Raw genomic sequence first — 18,679 nt, forward strand, 5'->3', positions numbered from 1 at the left:
AGTTTAATAGACTAAAAAAATCTATTAAAGTGGGAAAATGTTAAAACCACTGTATACTGTTGAATTTTTCTTCTTGAGAGAGTGAGAGAGAAAGGGAGAGAGAGAGAGGGAGGGAGGGAGAGAGAGAGAGAGAGAGAGAGAGAGAGAGAGAGAGAGATGGAGTTGTTGTTCCACTTATTTATGCATTCATTAGTTGCTTATTGTATGTGCCCTGACCGGGCATTGAACCTACAACCCTGGTGTATCAGGACAATACTCTCAATTGAACTACCTGACCAGGGCCAAAGCAATAACTATTTCTTAATGCTTGCTATGTGTCATATGTCTGATGATTAAAAACTCAAATAAAGGGGCTTACATTTCCATCTTGGAAATATACAATATTCATAGGCAAAAGACAAAAGACATTTTATTTGAGGGGGATAGGTCCAAAGTGAGATCTACTAGTATATAAAGTTGTCTTGATACTTATGGAATAGATTATTGGGATGGGGCTGGGGCAAGGGCTGTCCTAAGGGAAATCATTCCCTTACTTTGGTTCCATTACTTATGGTTCTACATTGTCAAGAGAAGCCAAATGACTTCTAAACCCTCAGCATCTTTCAATCCTTTATTACCTCTTGGACAATATCAAGGACTGATTAACGTGCTTCAAGTCCTATAGGTTTCATATGGAATGAGTTAAAATGAGGTGAGAATGTTAACAAAGGACATGACCCATGACAATTTTTTGTGTATATATTCTGCCATAGAAAATTCAGGGACAGTCCAGACAAATGTCTTAAGCAGAACCAAGAGAAGGAGGTGATTGAAGCTTTCTTGGTTACTAACTTGACCATGGGGACATGGTAGCCTTTGACTTGATTTTACCTGAATAAAGGAAGTTCCACCATGAAGTGGGTAGAATTTTGCCCTCCAAAAGATGTGTTTAAGTCCCAATCCCCAGTAATGGTGAATGTGATCTTATTTGGAAATAGGGTCTTTGCAGATATGGTCAATTTAAGATGAGGTCAAACTACTGGGTTAGGGTGGGCCTTAATCCAATGACTTATAGGAAAAGGGATATTTTGGTACACACACAGAAGACAGAAGGACAGACATATGTGAAGATAGAGACAGAGATGATGGCTCTACAAACCAAGGCATGCCAAGGATTGCTGGCCACCACCAGCAGCCTGGGGAGAGGCACGAAGCAGATTTTCTCTGAGAGCCTCCAGAATGAACCAATCCTGCCAACACCTTGATTATGGACATCTGGCCTCCAGAACTGAGGGAGAATAAGTTCCTGTTGTGGAATACCACCTCGTTTGTGGTATTCTGTTATGGCAGCCTTAGCAAAAGAATCCACATCACTGAATAAAAATAGATCTCTATCTGTATTATTATCAATACTGACATCAACATCTATAGACCAGATGATGGTGACTTTATCTTCCAGGTTTTAATAGCTTACTAAATAACTGTATATGATTATATCTTGAGTATTTAAAATGAGAACTGTCTACCTATTTTCTCTGATCATCATTTTCTCTTATTTGTTTGATTTAGGCTGTCATCAGTTTCAAGATGGATTCTCTTATTGCAGCAAACTCCAAATTTAGCTTTGATTTTTTTAAAGAGATAAGCAAAAATGATGGTGCTAAGAACATCTTCTTCTGTCCTCTGAGCCTCTCAGCTGCCCTTGGCATGGTCCGTCTGGGGGCCAGAAATGACAGTGCACATCAGATCGACCGGGTACGGCTGCAGTAACTCTGGGTCCACTCTCAAAGCCAGACCCTAATCCCATTTTGGCAAGCCAAGCTGCTCACTGAGCCCTGGACTTGCTCAGAGCCTTCATCTATATCCTTGCCTTGCTTCCTCTTCAATCCCACCATTCTTGGAGGCTCAATGAATCTTTAGTCTCCTTTATGGTATCTCTCCAACCTTACCAGTCTGACAGCTTTCCTGATTCATCTTCTCTGTATCTGTCTGTCTGCATGTCTGTGGCTCTTTCTCTCCATAATTATTGATACCAATATTGCTAGTAATTTTTAATGTGTATGTGTTTTCTCTTTCATTCATTTTATTAAGTAAATATTTAGTAGGCACCAGTTTCATGTCCAGTGGCTAAAGATCCCGGAGTCATTGACTCTCATTCTCACTTCACATCAAATTTGTCAGAAAAGACAGGCTTTTCTTTTGAGATCTACCCAGAACCAGGTACCTCCCACCACCTCCCTGAGGTCTCTTCTAACCTGAATACAATTTCCTCAGGAATTTCCTGCTTCCACTGACAGTATTCTCCACCCAGCTCCCAGAAAGGTCTTTTGGACACCTAAGTCAGACCCGATCTCTTATCTGCTTAAAACCCCCCTTTTTAATTTCACTAATGATAGAAGCCAGAGTCCTTATAATGGCCCATGAAGGTCTGGGGATCTGAATTCCAGGTAACTGGTGATACCACTTCTCCCCATTCCCCCTCTTTCTCTCTCCAGCCATGCTGGCCTCCTGACTTCTTGGAAAGCCCAACCCTCTGCTGCCTTAGGGCCTGATGCATTCCCTTTGCTTGCCACAGATAACTGATCTATAACTTTCTCCTTCAGGACTTTGAGCAGTGTTTACCTACCTTGACCTTTCAATCTAACATTGCATCCTGGCCCCAATCCCTAAAGATTCCCTCTTATGGCTTTGCCACCCTTGCATTGCATTTTTTCATTTTCTAACATACTGCATACAGTAACTACTCACTACATGTATTGCTTTAAATATATATTGATTTCAGAGAGGAAAAGAAAAGGATAGAGAGATAGAAACATCAATGATGAGAGAGAACATTGATTGGCTGCTTCCTGCATGCCCCTATTGGGGATCAAGCCAGCAACCCAGGCATGTGCCATTAATTGAATCTCTAACTCGGGATCCTTCAGTCTGCAGGCTGAGGCTCTATCCACTGAGCCAAGCTTGCTAGGGCTGTATTGCTTTTTGAATGTCCTACCCACTAGAATATAATGTCCTAGAGGGCAGACCTCTTTGTCTTAGGACAATGCTTGGCTTATGGTAGCCACCCAATACCGATATGTAGAATGAATGAATGAAAGTGGCAAGAACAACTCCTCAGGTTGCTGCCCCGCCTTCTCACTCCGAGGACCCATGACCAGTGACCTGCTACCTACCAATCTGCCCGGCACTTATGTGTACCATGTCTGGTTCCTCCAGCGTCACCGCTATGGAGAAAGTGGTTCAACAGCTCCGGCTGGAGGCCAGGCTCAACTGCGTGAAGGTTTCCCAGGCAGCTGTAGAATGGAAACAATTCGGTCTGCAGAATGCTCAACATGACCCTCTGCTGACTGAAGTATCTTCAAGTACCAATCCCTTCAGACCCCAGAAAGTTTATTGCTTTTTGTAGTAAAATGAAATTTGAAAGTGTTCTAAACCACTTTTCTTGAACCGCGGAATATTCAAAGAGAGCTAAACCTGAAGCCTGTACAAAAAGCTTATCCTATAACATGTGCCATACTATCCAGACTTCCGCTTTTGTCAGTCCTTAACACCTACCTCTCTGAATTTTCAAGAATTTCTATTTCACAAGAATGATTATTTTATATACACTGGCAGCAGCATACAAATAAAATATTTAGTATAAAAAGTAAAAAAAAAAAAAAAAAAAAAAGAACAACTCCCCAAATAAATTACAGGATCCTGAGATTGGTCTTATACTTCCCTGGATCTGAACCCGACTGCTGTCCTTAATACAGAGGAGTGAATTCTTGGATTAAGGCAGAATGCATTTAGGGTCATTCTACTTTATTCATTTACTTTGATTTGGTATTATTTCTTTAGCAAAACTTAGCTTTAGAGTGTGGTTGGCATCATCCAGGCCAAGTTTCAGGTGTTTTTTCTCCAGACACTTGGGTGTCACCTGCCAGCAAACCTGGTCTCCTAACTTCCTGTGATGCTCTGGGCAACATGTCTTCTCCTGTCCTAGCTCACTTGATTGATTTGAAACTGTAGATCAGCACCTTCTAACATATATAGAATTTGAGCCATATATGTAATTTAAAAATCTTTAGTATCATACTAAAAAGTAAAAGGAAATAGGTGAGATTAATTTTAATAATGCATTTTATTTAACTCAATACATCCAAAATATTATATCAACAATTAAAAATTTAAATGAGATATTTTACCTTCTTTTTTTTCCATACTAAGTCTTCAAAATCTGGTGTGTATTTTCAAAGTTAATTCAGACTGGTCAATAGCCACAGGTGACAGTCTCAAGAATACCTGATCCTCTTTTAATTTAGTCATGTTCATTCCTACATGTCCTAAGGGGGTGTGGGTAGCATTCAGTTGACCTCCCCTCCAGGAGGACATTTCTTTTGATTTGGGATGTTTCTTTAAACTTTTGTTGATTGTTTTGTTGGACTATGTAATCATTGTCATAGTCACATCATTATAATGTTTCTGAAGCTCTTCAGACTTTGAGCTGTTCCTATTGTCTGAAAGGCCCCGTGCCATCATCACGCAGGTACTCCACTTCGATGAACTTTCCCAGGAGAAAACCAAAGCACCGGATCCCTGTCTGAAATATAAAGAGCAGAAGGTGCTGGCTGACAGCCCTCCGGAAGGGCAGAAAGGAGCGACCAAGCTTTCAACCCCACAGGTGAGCTACCCATAAACTCCTGCTCCTCGTCTTCACAAGCCGTTCATGCTGGCTGTGGTGCTGATGGTTGCTTATCCCCACACATTATGTCCTGGCCATCATCCACAGCTCCAATAACAGCAATAACCCCATATAACCCACAATTCCTATCGTTTATGTGTCTTATACATTCTTGGCGGTAAGCCACTTTCCTAAAGAGTAGAATCTAGTACAGTGATGGCGAACCTATGACACACGTGTCAGAGGTGACAGGCGAACTCATTTTTTTTGGTTGTTTTTTTTTTGTTGTTGTTGTTAAATGGCATTTAAATATATAAAATAAATATCAAAAATATAAGTCTTTGTTTTACTATGGTTGCAAATATCAAAAAATGTCTATATGTGACACGGCACCAGAGTTAAGTTAGGGTTTTTCAAAATGCTGACACGCCGAGCTCAAAAGGTTCGCCATCACTAGATTCTAGTATCTTCTATTCAAAGCCATTCTACTCACCTACTTTTACAGACCACAGCTCCCCAGGATGGAGCCTGGTTGAGGATGAAGGGCAGTAAGGGGAGGAGGGATTAGCTGTGGGATTTTTACTCTTCCCCTCCCCCTTTTGCCTGTTTTGTTTCCAGCTGAAATCTGTACTGACACACACAATTCTTATTGGTTGTCCCATAACCAGGAACAGGAATTACATATCCCTCCACCTTAAAAATCTTAAGAGGAAGGTGCAGAGAAGATTGTCTCCAGATGTATTCTTCATGGATGATTTTCCACTGGGACCTCTCTGCTCTCCTCCTTCCTCACTTCTTCTCATCTTGCTCCCCTACATGGTAACAAAGCCAATTTGCTTTGAACTGGCTAAGACCACATTTTGTTTCTTTTGTTAGGTGGAGTCTTCAAAGGATGAGAATGAACTTCTCAGTTGCTACTTTGGGCAGCTTCTCTCCAAACTAGATAGGATCAAATCTGATTACACCCTGAGTATTGCTAACAGGCTTTATGGAGAGCAGGAATTTCCAATCTGTCCGGTGAGTTGGGCAAGAACGGTGTTCAGAGCTATCATGGAGCATACTATCTACAAATCACCCGCCATCTGGAACACAGACCTCATTGACAGGCTGTGCACTGTGGACTGGTGGGATGTCCAGGACCCACCTCCTCTCTCATGGCTTCTGTGGCCCTCCTCCCAGTTCTCAACTTGAGCAGTTTACGAGGCTTCTTGTGAGTGGGCTAGAGTGGGTGGAAAGAGAGTCATAGGTCTAATAGCCTTCAGAACACGTGTGAGTTTGATAATGCTGTTTTCTCTTTCCCAATCAAGGTGCCTGGTAGCTGCACTCGGTAGCTCCTCTTCCTGTTGTCCCTCCTACCCCTGCCTTCTAAGGCACTTCCCTAAAATCACCTTTGGTGCCACCATCAAGCCCCCGCCTCCCTCCAACCCCCTGCCCCTAGAAATTGTACTCACTGAAGGAGCAGAGCAGGGTAGCAGAAGGAGACTGTATTTGGAGTCAAAAGGCACCTGTCTTTCTCTGTGGCTACACTGCTTTGTCCCTAGAACAAGTTTCATCTGAATCTGGACTTCAGTTTCCTCTGTCACCACTAGAAGGAGCCATAGACACGGCACTAAACATGAGGGGAGTGACCAATGGCAAATATGCCACACAGCCTAGGGCTGGCCTAGAAAGGGAGAGGCAGCCTACTTGGACCAAAATAAGTAGTTTTCTCACAACGGAAATTAGATTCTACATGCTGTTTTATTGAAAATCTGGCTTTATTGAGATATATCATACAGTTACTAATAAAAATGTACAAATTGATGATTTTGGTATATTACATTATTAATTTAAAAAATTGTAGATCTATAACAAAAAGTCCACTTTAATAATTTTAAATATACAATTCGATGGCATTAATTATATTCACAATGTTGCATAATCATCACCCTATACTAAAACATTTTTATCATTTCAAACAGAAACTCATTCAGCAGTTTTAATTTTTTGAAATAGAAGCATTTTACAGCTAAGTTGCTCAAGATGCTTGATATTTATCTTGTGATGTTTCCACAAATGGAATGTCCAAATACAAGGCTATCTGGTAGGAGAGCCTTGTGCCGTTATAACTAGGGACTGCCCCATAACCAAGCATTCTAGGTTTGAAACTGTCACTGCAGCAGCTGAAATGTCTGGCTTATCAGGACTGGGGTAGACAGAGACTGACACGCATCCAGTTTGAGTGACGAGGCACATGACTGCTTCACTCCTAACTATTAGCATAATGATATGATTTCCATTTGTTCTAATTTAACAGGAGTACTTAGATGGTGTGATTCAATTTTATCACACAACGATCGAAAGTGTTGACTTCCGGAGAGACACTGAAAAGTCCAGACAAAAGATTAACTTCTGGGTTGAATCTCAATCCCAAGGTAAGAAAGACCAAACGTGTTGTAGCTGGTATTCCTTCCCATTTAAAAGCAAACAGCTCAGGCCAGCTTTTCACATTGCTCATCTGTTCGGGACCAGATGCTTACAGGTGTGGACTGGGCCCAAAGCTTCTTTCGAGCGCGTCAAACAGTTAAAATGCGTAGGTGCTATAGTTACTGTCGCTTCTCTACTCCATCATAAAGGTGATGTGCTTTTCTTTCAGCCAAGCACAGGGTCAGCAGGACGTTAACTCTTTCCATTTCTTTTAAAGGGTCAGTAAAAAGATTGTGAAGAGAATCTAGTTATTCATAAGGACATGGAAATAATAAAATCCTTCTTCTTATCAACTTTTCACTAGAAATATGTGTTCTGAGTGAAGGGGGATTTTCAGATAGTGATGAATGGTGAACATTTGAGATCTACATGGATGGCATTATTTTTTAATATGAAACTCCCTTTCCAACTTCACCCAGCTCCCAGCAAAATGGAAGTCTCTGAAAGGACTGTATAAACACGGGGCTCTCAAAGCAGCCCCCCACCCCGTCATATTTAAATACAATCGGCCTCCCTGCCTTGCTTGCTGGCAGCCCAGTCATCAAACACACTTGCCTGGCTGCCAATCCTCAGCCATGACCCCTCTGAGCATTGATCTCCATCTACCCTCTACTCTTTATTGTCCTCCTTCTAATGTTTTCTTCAATGTAAGCCATTTCTATGGCTATTCCAAAAAACGTATAAATGGTACTACTTTGGAATAGTATCAAGTCCTTGTGTATTGCCAATCTCTTACACCTGTGCTTAACTTGGCAGAGTACAGGGTTCTTCACTGCTGTGATGTTTGCATTAAAGCAAAACAGAAACTGCACAAAACTGCGGCTGATTGCAGCTCAATTGCTCAAAGGACTTTGGTGTTGATGACCTTTCTGGTTCTCAGTAGCCACATCTGTAAAATGATGGAGTAGGGATGAGAAGATGTCTTACCGCTATAAAATTTCATAATTTGTATTTTCTTTAGTAAATGGAATCCACAATTTCACACTCTAAATAGTTTCTCCTCATAGGTTCTATAATGCTATAAATGCTTTCATTATAATTTAGTGTTTTCTTTGATACTGTTGATCACTCTCATTTTTTGAACCACACCAGTGTTTTCAGCACTAAATGTTCATTTGCCTATAGAATCAAAACTCATCTTCCCTCTAAAATATCCACTGATATTGGAGTTTGTCTGTCATATTAGAAATATTTGGGACCCCATTTCTTGAACTTACAATACCTAACTTACAACAAAATAATTTAGCATATTTAAAAACTATTCTTTAATTGAGCTATAGGGAGTTTCAAACCTGCAATAGCTATTTTAGTGTGTTATATTTACTTATTATTAATATACAAATGTAACATTGCCTTAATAAGAACCCTCCCAAATGTAGAAGTTTTTCAGAATTGATTTACATGATGAACTAAGAACGAAAGAAAGCTAGAGAAGGTTTAAGACAGGGAGTGTGTCTTTAATTTTTTTTAATGTTTTTATTTATTTTAGAGAGAGGAAGGAAGAGGGAGAGAGAGAAACATCAATTGATTGTCCCCTGCATGCCCCATACTGGGGATTGAGCCCAAAACCTGGGCATGTGCCCTGATTGGGAATCGAACTGGTGGACCTCTCCAAGAATGGGAGGACGTTCAACCACCTGAGCCATACCAGTCAGGGCAGGGAATGTAGGCTGATTATAGGCTGGAGAACAGTTTAGAAGTAGATAAGAGTGGAGATGGTGAGGGGTGGATGGATTTGAGAGATATTAAGATATAGACCAGAAGGATTTTACCAAATACTTGGATGGATGATGGATTGTTTAATGAGAGTCAGAGTCATCACGAATGACCCATAACACTAACACGATATCTTAATTTCTCAAAATGAAAAGCAGAATCTATGAGCCCAAATAAAGAAATCACCTTTCTGACATGCCATTCTGGTCATCTTATAACACATGTAAAATATTTTAATTTACTTTTTCAAGTAAAGATTTTCCTACCTGGGAATATGCCCTATCTTCTCCCTATCTCCAGTCTTCCTCACATTGGCTTAGGGCTGGGGTGCTCCTGCCTGGCCTTTCTTGGGGGGAATAACCTATCTCCAAAATTATTTGTCTTCACTTCTTTCACATGCCATAAAAAATTTCCCATACCTTAAAGGTTCCACTTAATTGCCAAGAGGAAAAACTTTAGATTAAGGCATGAATGTCTAGTTTCTCTTTAGTTACTTAACTCCCCCCCAGTATTTGAAATATCTATGGTGACAAAATAATGTATTATTATGAGATTTAAGTGGAAATTTTCTTAAGGTGCTCAGGCCCAGGCATGCATTCCAGTAATGGTACTGTTGATTTGCTATTTTGAGGTAGAAAAGGTTGTGTACTAAAAATAAACTATTGCCAGATAGTATGGGATTTTCCTGTCTGTCTTAGGGCTGTGCTATTGTGGAAGGAGGCCTAGCACTGAACCAAGAATGTGAAGGTCCAGGGACTTATCTCAGTCAGCTTCCCTGCTTTTTGGCTGTGTGGCCTCAGTCTTCATGAGCTATAGTTTATTATACTATAGAGAAAGGATAACAATATCTACTTCTCATGGCTGATGTAGGATGGAATGAGGGAGGGCATGTGAAAGTCTCTATAAGATAGGTTTTATATCATTGGTGCGTACATTTATGTGCATTTTTGTTTATGCATAAGCATATGCATGCTGCCGTGATGAGTGCTTGAGACAGGAAGTTTATACAAGAGCTTGTTTTCTCAAGGATGTGATAATATAATCAGGCAGCAGGATCTCTATTCTGAAGGAGAAATCAGGGCATAAGGTGTCTGATGCCAAGTTTCCACCACAGTGATAGAGAGAACCAGAAAACTGCCCTTAGTTACAGGGCTCTGAATTAGATGCTCCTCCCACCACTCCCAACCTTACTTCTACTCCTTCCCCACCCAGGACTCTGAGTGTTTTAATTTCCTTGGGTTAGTTCTTGAATGAAACACTCTCTAGCCTTGGGCATGTTAAGCTGCATTAAGAAACAAATCTGTCTATATGAATACTTTTCATACAATTCATATTTAAGATATTCTCTGGAATTATTTTTTTATTTTATTTTATTTTTTTAGGTAAAATCAAGGAACTCTTCAGCAAGAATGCCATTAATAATGGGACTGTCCTGGTGCTGGTGAATGCTGTTTACTTCAAGGCCAAATGGGAAAAATACTTTGAAGTTAAAAACACAGTTGATGTACCTTTCTATTTAAGTGAGGTACTATATATTAGAGCATGTATGTGGTTTCTAGTGATTCCACTCACAGTTTCCACTAAGAATGGTTTGTAATATGTATACTCAACTTTAAAGCTTAGACCTCTGGGTTACAGCTTACATTTATAATAAGAACACTTTTGCTATTAACAAAAATCATTATCTGGAGATAATTGAACTTTTCTTTCTTTCTTTCTTTCTTTCTTTCTTTCTTTCTTTCTTTCTTTCTTTCTTTCTTTCTTTCTCTCTTTCTCTCTTTCTTTCTTTTTGTGGCAGACATTGCACTGAGCATTCTCTATTTGTTATTTCATTTGTTCCCTAAAATCACCTTATGAAAATAGGTGTTATTGTTATTATTCCCACTAAGGAGCCGAGGGGAAAAAACCACAATGGTTAAGTTATGTAGCCAAATCCATGCATTAGGATTCACATCTGTGTTTGCCTGAAAAACCCATGTTCTAAACCACCCGGCTGTAGAATAAGAGGAAGGGAAAAGTCAGACCCAGCCTAGCACTTGTTAGCTGGATCACTGTAAAGGGCTTCATGTCCTCATCTGTAGATTGCTAGTCCTCCCACCCCCATACTGTGAGCTTGTCTGAGGTTTTAGGTGTCTGAGGCTGTGCCCTTGCCTCTGATGAAAATCCATGGAACAGGTATTGTTATTTACTATGTAGATGATTATCATTTAACCAAGGTTCCCATTGGCCCTGCGGTGGGGTCATTCAGTCCAGCTCAGACAGGGGGTCGAGTGAGACCATGAAGCTGGGGTAGCTGAGGTATAAAAGAGAGAGAGCTGCAGGGCTTGTTTCTGCTGGCTAGGCTGTGAGTAGTTGCCTGGATAGACAAGCTACCAACAAATGGTTTTGGGAGTTGAATAATCCATTAAAACCACAGGAGGAGAACGTGTTGGCAAAGTAAGGGCCTGTGGGCAGATGACTCCTAGGTTGGGTCACTGTTGTGGCTCAGAACTTCTGGGGAAGACACTGCTCAACTTAATGGACCCCTGTTTTCACAGAAGGTGGGGACCATGTGAGTTTGTAAGCTTACCATGGCAGTCCTGTGACCTTCTACCTTGTTCATTCACTGCAGAATGAGAAGAAGACTGTGAAGATGATGAATCAAAAGGGTATGTTTAAAATGGGCTTCATAGAGGAGGTGAATGCACAGATCCTTGAAATGCCGTACACCAAGGGCAAGCTCAGCATGTTCGTCCTCCTGCCGTCTTGCTCTGCAGATAACCTGAAGGGCCTACAGGAGGTAAAGCTTCATTTTCCTGTCTCTCCAAAATGTTTCATTATAGATCTTAGGAGAGCAGCCCATCTACCATCTACCTCCTGAGGCAGGGTGGTATCTGAGCTGTCCGAGATAAGCAAATCATATATAAGAATCTGAATTTGCTGACCTATTTATTCCTCACTTGTTTGGAAAAGAACAAATGCCAAACATGTAGGCTAGGGCTTTCCTCTCTAATCCCACTTTGCTCTCTGGAATTGTATTTTCCAGATCACCGAATCTGGATGGGAGTAACTTGAGAATTGCTACAGATAAGATAGCTTTTCCTTTTCCTTGAACATTCCAACTGCTGGCCTCTCACTCAGACTATTTTGCCATAGCTCAGTTAAAGACGGTTTAGCTGAACCCTGCTTCGGGATGACTGTGCTTGGACAGGAGTGGGGATACTGATACTGGAATAGATTGTGTGTGAGGTGGGAATTAATAAAACCTGGGGAGCTCAACTACACATCCTGTAGGTAAAGAGATAGAGACAGAGGGAGAGAGAAACAGAAACACTGGATAGTAATTATAATAATAATCATTATTCAAAATGTATTATGTGTCTGCACTATGTTAAGTACTTTAAATACATAATTTTGTCGAATCCTTGAGGAGCCTGATGGTATTATCTCTGTTTTATAGAAGAGATTGAACTTCCAATGTCAAGGCTTGGTCATGCTCACCCACGTTAATCAACTGAGCTTTGCTGAGCTTTGAATACTTGTCTGTCAGACTCTCCAAAACACTGAAACTCAAGTTGTTCTGTAACTTCTAAAGAGAAAAGAGATTTGTTTGGAGGAGTTTTAAATGAAATCAGAATAGCTTGAGGTGTAGGAAAAGACCTTGAACATTGTTACTATCATTGAGTAGACTTGGGCCCTGAGAAGTAATTGGGGTATTCTCTGCAGGCTCACAATCTGACCCTTAATATTGTTTTCTTCATCTTGCAGCTTGAAAGGAACATCACTTATGAAAAAATAGTGGCCTGGAGCAGTTCAGAAAATATGTCAGAAAAAAAAGTAGCTGTCTCCTTTCCCCAGTTCACCCTAGAAGACAGCTATGAGCTCAACTCTATTCTCCAAGACATGGGCATCACGGATATCTTTGATGAAAAGAAGGCTGATCTTACTGGAATCTCTCTACATCCCAGTTTGTACCTGTCGAAAGTTGTCCATAAAACCTTTGTGGAGGTGGATGAAAATGGCACCCAGGCTGTCGGAGCCAGTGGGGCTGTGGGCAGTGTAATGTCTGCACCATCCTGGGAGACCTTTAATGCTGATCACCCTTTTCTCTTTTTCATCAGACACAACAAAAACCACACCATTTTCTTCTATGGCAGGGTCTGCTCTCCTTGAAAGGGGCACAGAGTCTAGTACCTGGGATCTGGAAGAAAATGACAATGTAATCTTCCCATAGCATAATGTGGGCATTTTTTTGCTAATATCTAAAGCTGATGGAATTGCATCACAGTGTCATGCTCCCTTCTTCCAGCTTTTGGCCTGGGTGTGTCCTGCTCTTTTTCTCAACCTGTAGTTGACTTTCATCTAAATCCCTTAGTATTGAAGAACCCTTGCTCCCTCTTTCACCTCTCACCAACCCGAGCTTTCAAGCATATAAAAAAATTCACCCTCTGGACCTGAAGGTCAACATCATTGAGAATGATATTGACTTTAAGTTACCTACCTCCTTTTGAGGGAATCGTGAAAGTTCAAATCATTAGACCACTTCTAGGAAATGGCAAACGCAGAAACCACTTTAACATGGGTGACAAGAGAAAATGTTTAAATGGAATGTATTTTGGAAACTCAGCTCTGTTTCTATGGCAGTTGAAATTTTGGTGCACTGGGCAAGATGCATCTTCCTCTTCCATCTTCTATTTCCCAAAGATGTCCTGTAAGAGGCTTCTCACTTCGGAGGAAGGAGGGCTTGGGCGTGGATTTCAGTGAGAGCTCAAAGTTATAGAAATATATCAACCAGCATTCATTTTGCACAGAGAATTTGTCTTGTGAATTTGACATTGACCCAGGAGAGTGGCAAGTGAATTTAAAAGAGATTAGTCTCAGTTTTCCTCATTGAGTCTCTGAGGCTATCATCATGAAGCACTGCTCTCACCCTCTTCCCTTACTTAGAGCATTCTCCTAAATACCCATCATGAGGTGGGGGAGGGAGCACTTTTCACTGTGGAAAGTTGGGGTCCTCATCCCCCTCTCTGTACTCTGCTCACATGAACATATTTGTCCACCCAAAGGTCTCAGGCCTGGGCCTGGGCATGATGCATGTGGAATCTCTTGTCAGGAAGGCCACTGGCTCCATATCCAGCTCCAATCTACTGAAAGCCCGATGCCTGAGTGTTCGACTACAGGACCCGGGACCTTTGTTCTCTGATGTGTCGGTTTGAGTTCTTGATCTCTGCCTTAGCTGAATGCTCTGGAATGACCCTGACATGCCTCAGTCTTTTTTCTGTGGAGGTGAACTTCTGGCCCCACTTCCCTGCCCTGCCTTATGTCCATCTTCTTCCCAGTTGCCACCGTGTTGGTTACGTGTGGTGGTAGCAGTTTTTGCAGGTGAAGGTAGGTTAACTTCACATGCTTTCATGCTGCCCCACCCACCCAAATTTTCTTCCACACTGGCAATTTCTTTGTGCTGTGAGAGTCAAGTTCCATGTTCTTCATGCAGGCTGCAGATAATCAAAGTTTGTTTATGGCATTAAACATTTTCTCATTGGGGATATGAGGCAGTTTGAGGCAGCTCTTGCAAGTCCTTTATCCATAATTCACATCCCATGGGTCAAATTTATCTCAGATAATCAAATACTTAGAGTCTCCTGTGGTTCCTTTTGGGGCTGATGATCTTGAAGGCTGATTCCACACTGACCTGCATCATCGCTGGACACTGAGCTGGATAATCATAACCTACAAATAGGCTTGGAATTGTCTGACATTGTTTACATTCTTATCTTCTTTGGTGAAAAAAATCTTCCTATTTGTATTGTGATTTCTCAAAATTTTAATCCCAAGGGGAAAATATATCTGTTTACAAAAATGAGAAAGAGTGAGATTCTTACATCTTTCTGTAAATCAGTAAATGCATTCTTTATGCAACATTGATTGATTAAAATGTTTCTTCTGAATGAATAAAAGCACTTTTGTCATTAAAATATGTATAATGTATTACCAACTGACTTTTTAGTGATATAAATCTAACTTAAAATTTTTTCATTAAAAATATAGAAATACACAATATTTAAAACTAACAATTCATCTATTATGTTGGAAAGATATATCTTGTGCTATACAAATTCTTACAACTTTACACCATAATTACACATGGAAGCATACAAAAACAGATGAAAACTCACAATTCTGAAACCTAAGAGATAGCCCTGGCCACTATGGCTCAGTTGGTTGAGTGTTGTCCATGCACTGAGAGGTCAATAGTTGATTCCCAATCAGGGCACATGCCCAGGTTATGGGCTAGATCCCCAGTGGGGGTGCACAGGATACACATCTTTCACTAATGTATTTCCATACTTAATATTTAATTTAAATATCCTCATACTTTCTCTCTCCCTCCCACTTTCTCTTTCTCTCAAATTAATAAAAAATATATTGAAAAATAAAACCTAAGAATCAATGAACGATCAAAATGTGGAAGAAATTTTTGCTGACTACAAATTAATGGGGCTGGACAGAAAGGTCTAATTGAGGAGCTACCTGTGTGGCAATCTGTCTTGTGTTCCTACCACGACTGCCTTCCCGAATTCAGAAACAAAGATCTCTGCCAATCAAAATTCTGGAATCCATTTCTCTGCTTTGCACTTGCTGCTGTTTCCTAGCCTCTGTCCTTCTTAGTAGTTTGTTTTTTTTCAAGTATGACTCAGAGGAAGGTGAGACAGTCATTGGCACTTTCCCACTTTAGGCAGTTTTGTCATCACAAGTAATGTATTTTTTTGTGGGACAAAGACAGAAAGAACTCTGGAGGTAATGTTTGGGTTTGCATATTTCATCTGCTCTCTTTGTTTGGAATGTCAGGGTCAGGCCATACATGGAGAAATGCCTGACCCTGACATTCCAAATAAATACTCTAGAAGGGAGCCTATGGGGCTGTGGGAATTATGCTCAAAATGACTCTTCAATCTTTTCACACCAACAAGACTGACACTCCAGTAAGGCAGGCAGAGGCAGGAGATCACACAAATCAGCAGGCTGCCATAACTGCAAGAAAACCAACCGGAGCATGAAACTCTGGGGAGTGAACTCCTCCATGACTACTGCAAAGTTCCTTCCATCCAGCAATGTTGCAGGACAAGCCAGGCAACATAGAGTTCAAACAATTGATTTATGCTGACTAGGCAACAGGTTCTCTACTACTCTTTAATTCACAGGCCCAGGACATTCTGTTTTATTTTAACCCAAGTCCTCCTTATGATTTCATATATCATCTAATGCATGCCTATCTCCCCTTCCTGCTCCTCCCAGTTTGTCCTGGAGCTGGATAAGCCAGAACACTTGTTGCATCATCCCTGAAGCTGTTTACTTCTTTTGCATGTCCAGTATTGTTTTATTACATTGTCGTTAACCTGTGCGGAGGTCCTGTAACTGGGGCGTCAGGTTGAGGAAGATGTGCAGTTGCCTCAGTGGGTTCCTTTGTTCCACAGTTGAATGCCAACTTCATCCACATTACTTGTTTTTCCCAATCCACTCTTATTCTTTTCTCTCACTCAACAACAACAACAACACTAAATTTATCCCACATATGCACACTGTTCACCAATGTATTCGCTATAATCAATATATAATTTAAATATTCTCATACTCTAATACCCATTTCCATTCTAAATAATGTTATCTATGATATGCATCAAACAATGTTTTAGCTACAGATGGGTGAGGAGGATTTAAGAATCAAGGACAGAAAGAACCCTGGAGCAGTGTTTGGATTTATATATATATATATTTAAAAATATATTTCATTGAGTTTAGAGAGGAAGGGAGAGAGGGAAAGAGATAGAAACATCAATGATGAGAGAGAATCATTGATTGGCTGCCTCCTGCACGCCCCCTACTGGGGATCGAGCCTGCAACCCAGGCATGTGCCCTTGGCCGGAATCAAACCTGGGACCCTTCAGTCCGCAGGCCAACGCTCTATCCATTGAGCCAAACCAGCTAGGGCTGGATTTGTATAGTTTATCCACTCTCTTTGTAGAAGAAATACACAATAGTGGGGCTGACAGAAACCTGTGCAAACCCTTTGTTGACGCACATAGTTTTTGAACACATCAATCCATATCCAAGGTTAAATAAATGGGTAAGAACTTTAGGGTTGTGAAAAAAATAGTGTCAAATAAGGAAGGCATACATCATGGTACAGTGGGGCCTTGACTTAGGAGTGTCCTGACTAACGAGTTTTTTGAGATACCAGCTGTCTCACGGCCGATTTTTTGCATTGAGTTGACAGAGTAATTTGAGTTAACAAGCTCCTTAACGAGCTCCTTAATGAGCTTGGTCTCCGAACGAATTAAACTCGTAAGTCAAGGCCCCACTGTATAGACAGAAAGTGAGATTTCAGAAAAAGATTTATGGCAAGAATTAGAAGATCAATAAGATTTAAAATGCAACAGCAGAATTTAAATAGATTTTAGAGGCAATAAAGCAGCAAAACTGATGCACTGGAAAATTTAGTTATTGATGCGGGTCTCTCTTAAAATGTATAGGGAATAATAGGAGGGCAATTGTAGATACAAAGAGAAAACACAAAGTAAATCCAAGAATTATGGTGTTTCTGAGAAAGGAAGCAGATTAATTGGCATGAAATCAATAATCAAAGATATAATTAAAAAAATTTCTTAACTTGGATAGTCACCTGATTACACTGATTTCCAATAAATATAAGCAAAAGTAGACATCCTAGAAACTTTAAAAAATAAAAGATTGAGAAAATAACTCTATTAACATTTGGGCAAAAAGAAAATTTATTTAAAAGGTTAAACAATTAACCCAGCTGTGTGGCTCAGTTAGTTGTACATCGTCCCATATACCAAGAGATTGCCGGTTCGATTCCAGGTTAGGGTACATGCTAGGGTTTTGGGCTTTATCTCCAACGTGGGGTGTGTAGGAAAGCAGCCAATCAATGATTGTCTCTCATCACTGATGTTTCCATCTCTCTCTCTCCCTTCCTCTCTGAAATCAATAAAAATGGATCAACCGAAGGACTTGTATGCATGCATATAAGCATAACCAATGGGCGCAAGATACTGGGAGGCAGGGGAGGCCGGGGGAAGGTCAAGGGGGAAAAAAAGAAGACATATGTACTACTCTTTGCAATACTTTAAGCAATAAAACAAAATTTAAAAATATACATATATTTTTTAAAATAAATAATAACATTTAAAAAAGGATAAACAATCAGATGTGACTCCGATGTTTGTGTTAAATTTCTGGAGAAAATAAAGCCTAATGTATAGGTTTGAGGGGGAAAATAAAGGGTGTCCCAAAATTCACGCAAGAAGTAATTTTGATGGAAAACACAGGTTTATAATTAAAAATTGTAATTTTTTTATTGATTCATAAAGTATACAGTATAGGGTTATGTATGGAACAGCATATAGGGTAAATGGCCTCCATGACTTTGCTGGCACATACACACTCTTTTGTTGAAATTTTCCATGACCGTTTTGCATAAATGTGGCTGAATTTCAATGAGGTTCATTTTCATCTTGATGGCTTGGTTAATCAACAAAATTGTCGCTTTTGGGGTTCAGAAAATCCACGAGTGATTGTTGAGAAACAAATGCATCCACAACGTGTCACTGTTTGGTGCAGATTTGGGGCTGGAGGTGTCATCGGACCATTCTTTGAAAATGAGGCTGCACATATGTGCCAGCAAAGCCATGGAGACCATTTACCCAATATGCTATTCCATACATAACCCTATACTGTATACTTTATGAATCAATAAAAAATTTACAATTTTAATTATAAACCTGTGTTTTCTATCAAAATTACTTCTTGCGTGGATTCTGGGACACCCCTTTATATGATTAAAGAATTTCATGCTGA

At 40.3% G+C, this 18,679-nt stretch overlaps 1 protein-coding gene and 1 pseudogene across 2 annotated transcripts; both read left to right on the top strand.

Annotated features, from left to right (window-relative positions):
• Window positions 1-1,551: 1,551 nt before the first annotated feature.
• Window positions 1,552-12,976, top strand: SERPINB12 (serpin family B member 12). 2 transcript variants are annotated; one of them, XM_070421537.1, is made up of 7 exons: window positions 1,552-1,734; window positions 4,508-4,642; window positions 5,519-5,659; window positions 6,939-7,056; window positions 10,207-10,349; window positions 11,436-11,603; window positions 12,572-12,976. In XM_070421537.1, exons 1-7 carry the CDS (start codon window positions 1,567-1,569, stop codon window positions 12,974-12,976), a joined length of 1,278 nt encoding a protein of 425 aa, XP_070277638.1. In that variant the 5' UTR covers window positions 1,552-1,566. The 2 variants fall into 2 exon arrangements, with proteins under 2 accessions (XP_070277638.1, XP_070277637.1); XM_070421536.1 differs by having other exon boundaries at window positions 1,567-1,734; window positions 4,508-4,582.
• On the top strand, window positions 3,179-3,385 carry LOC139014579 (guanine nucleotide-binding protein G(I)/G(S)/G(O) subunit gamma-5 pseudogene; annotated as a pseudogene).
• Window positions 12,977-18,679: the final 5,703 nt, after the last annotated feature.

The sequence above is a fragment of the Myotis yumanensis genome, unplaced genomic scaffold, assembly GCF_028538775.1.
Source record: "Myotis yumanensis isolate MYYU_CA2020_CCGP unplaced genomic scaffold, mMyoYum1.0.hap1 SCAF_7, whole genome shotgun sequence".
In the NCBI taxonomy this organism is placed as follows: Eukaryota; Metazoa; Chordata; class Mammalia; order Chiroptera; family Vespertilionidae; genus Myotis; species Myotis yumanensis.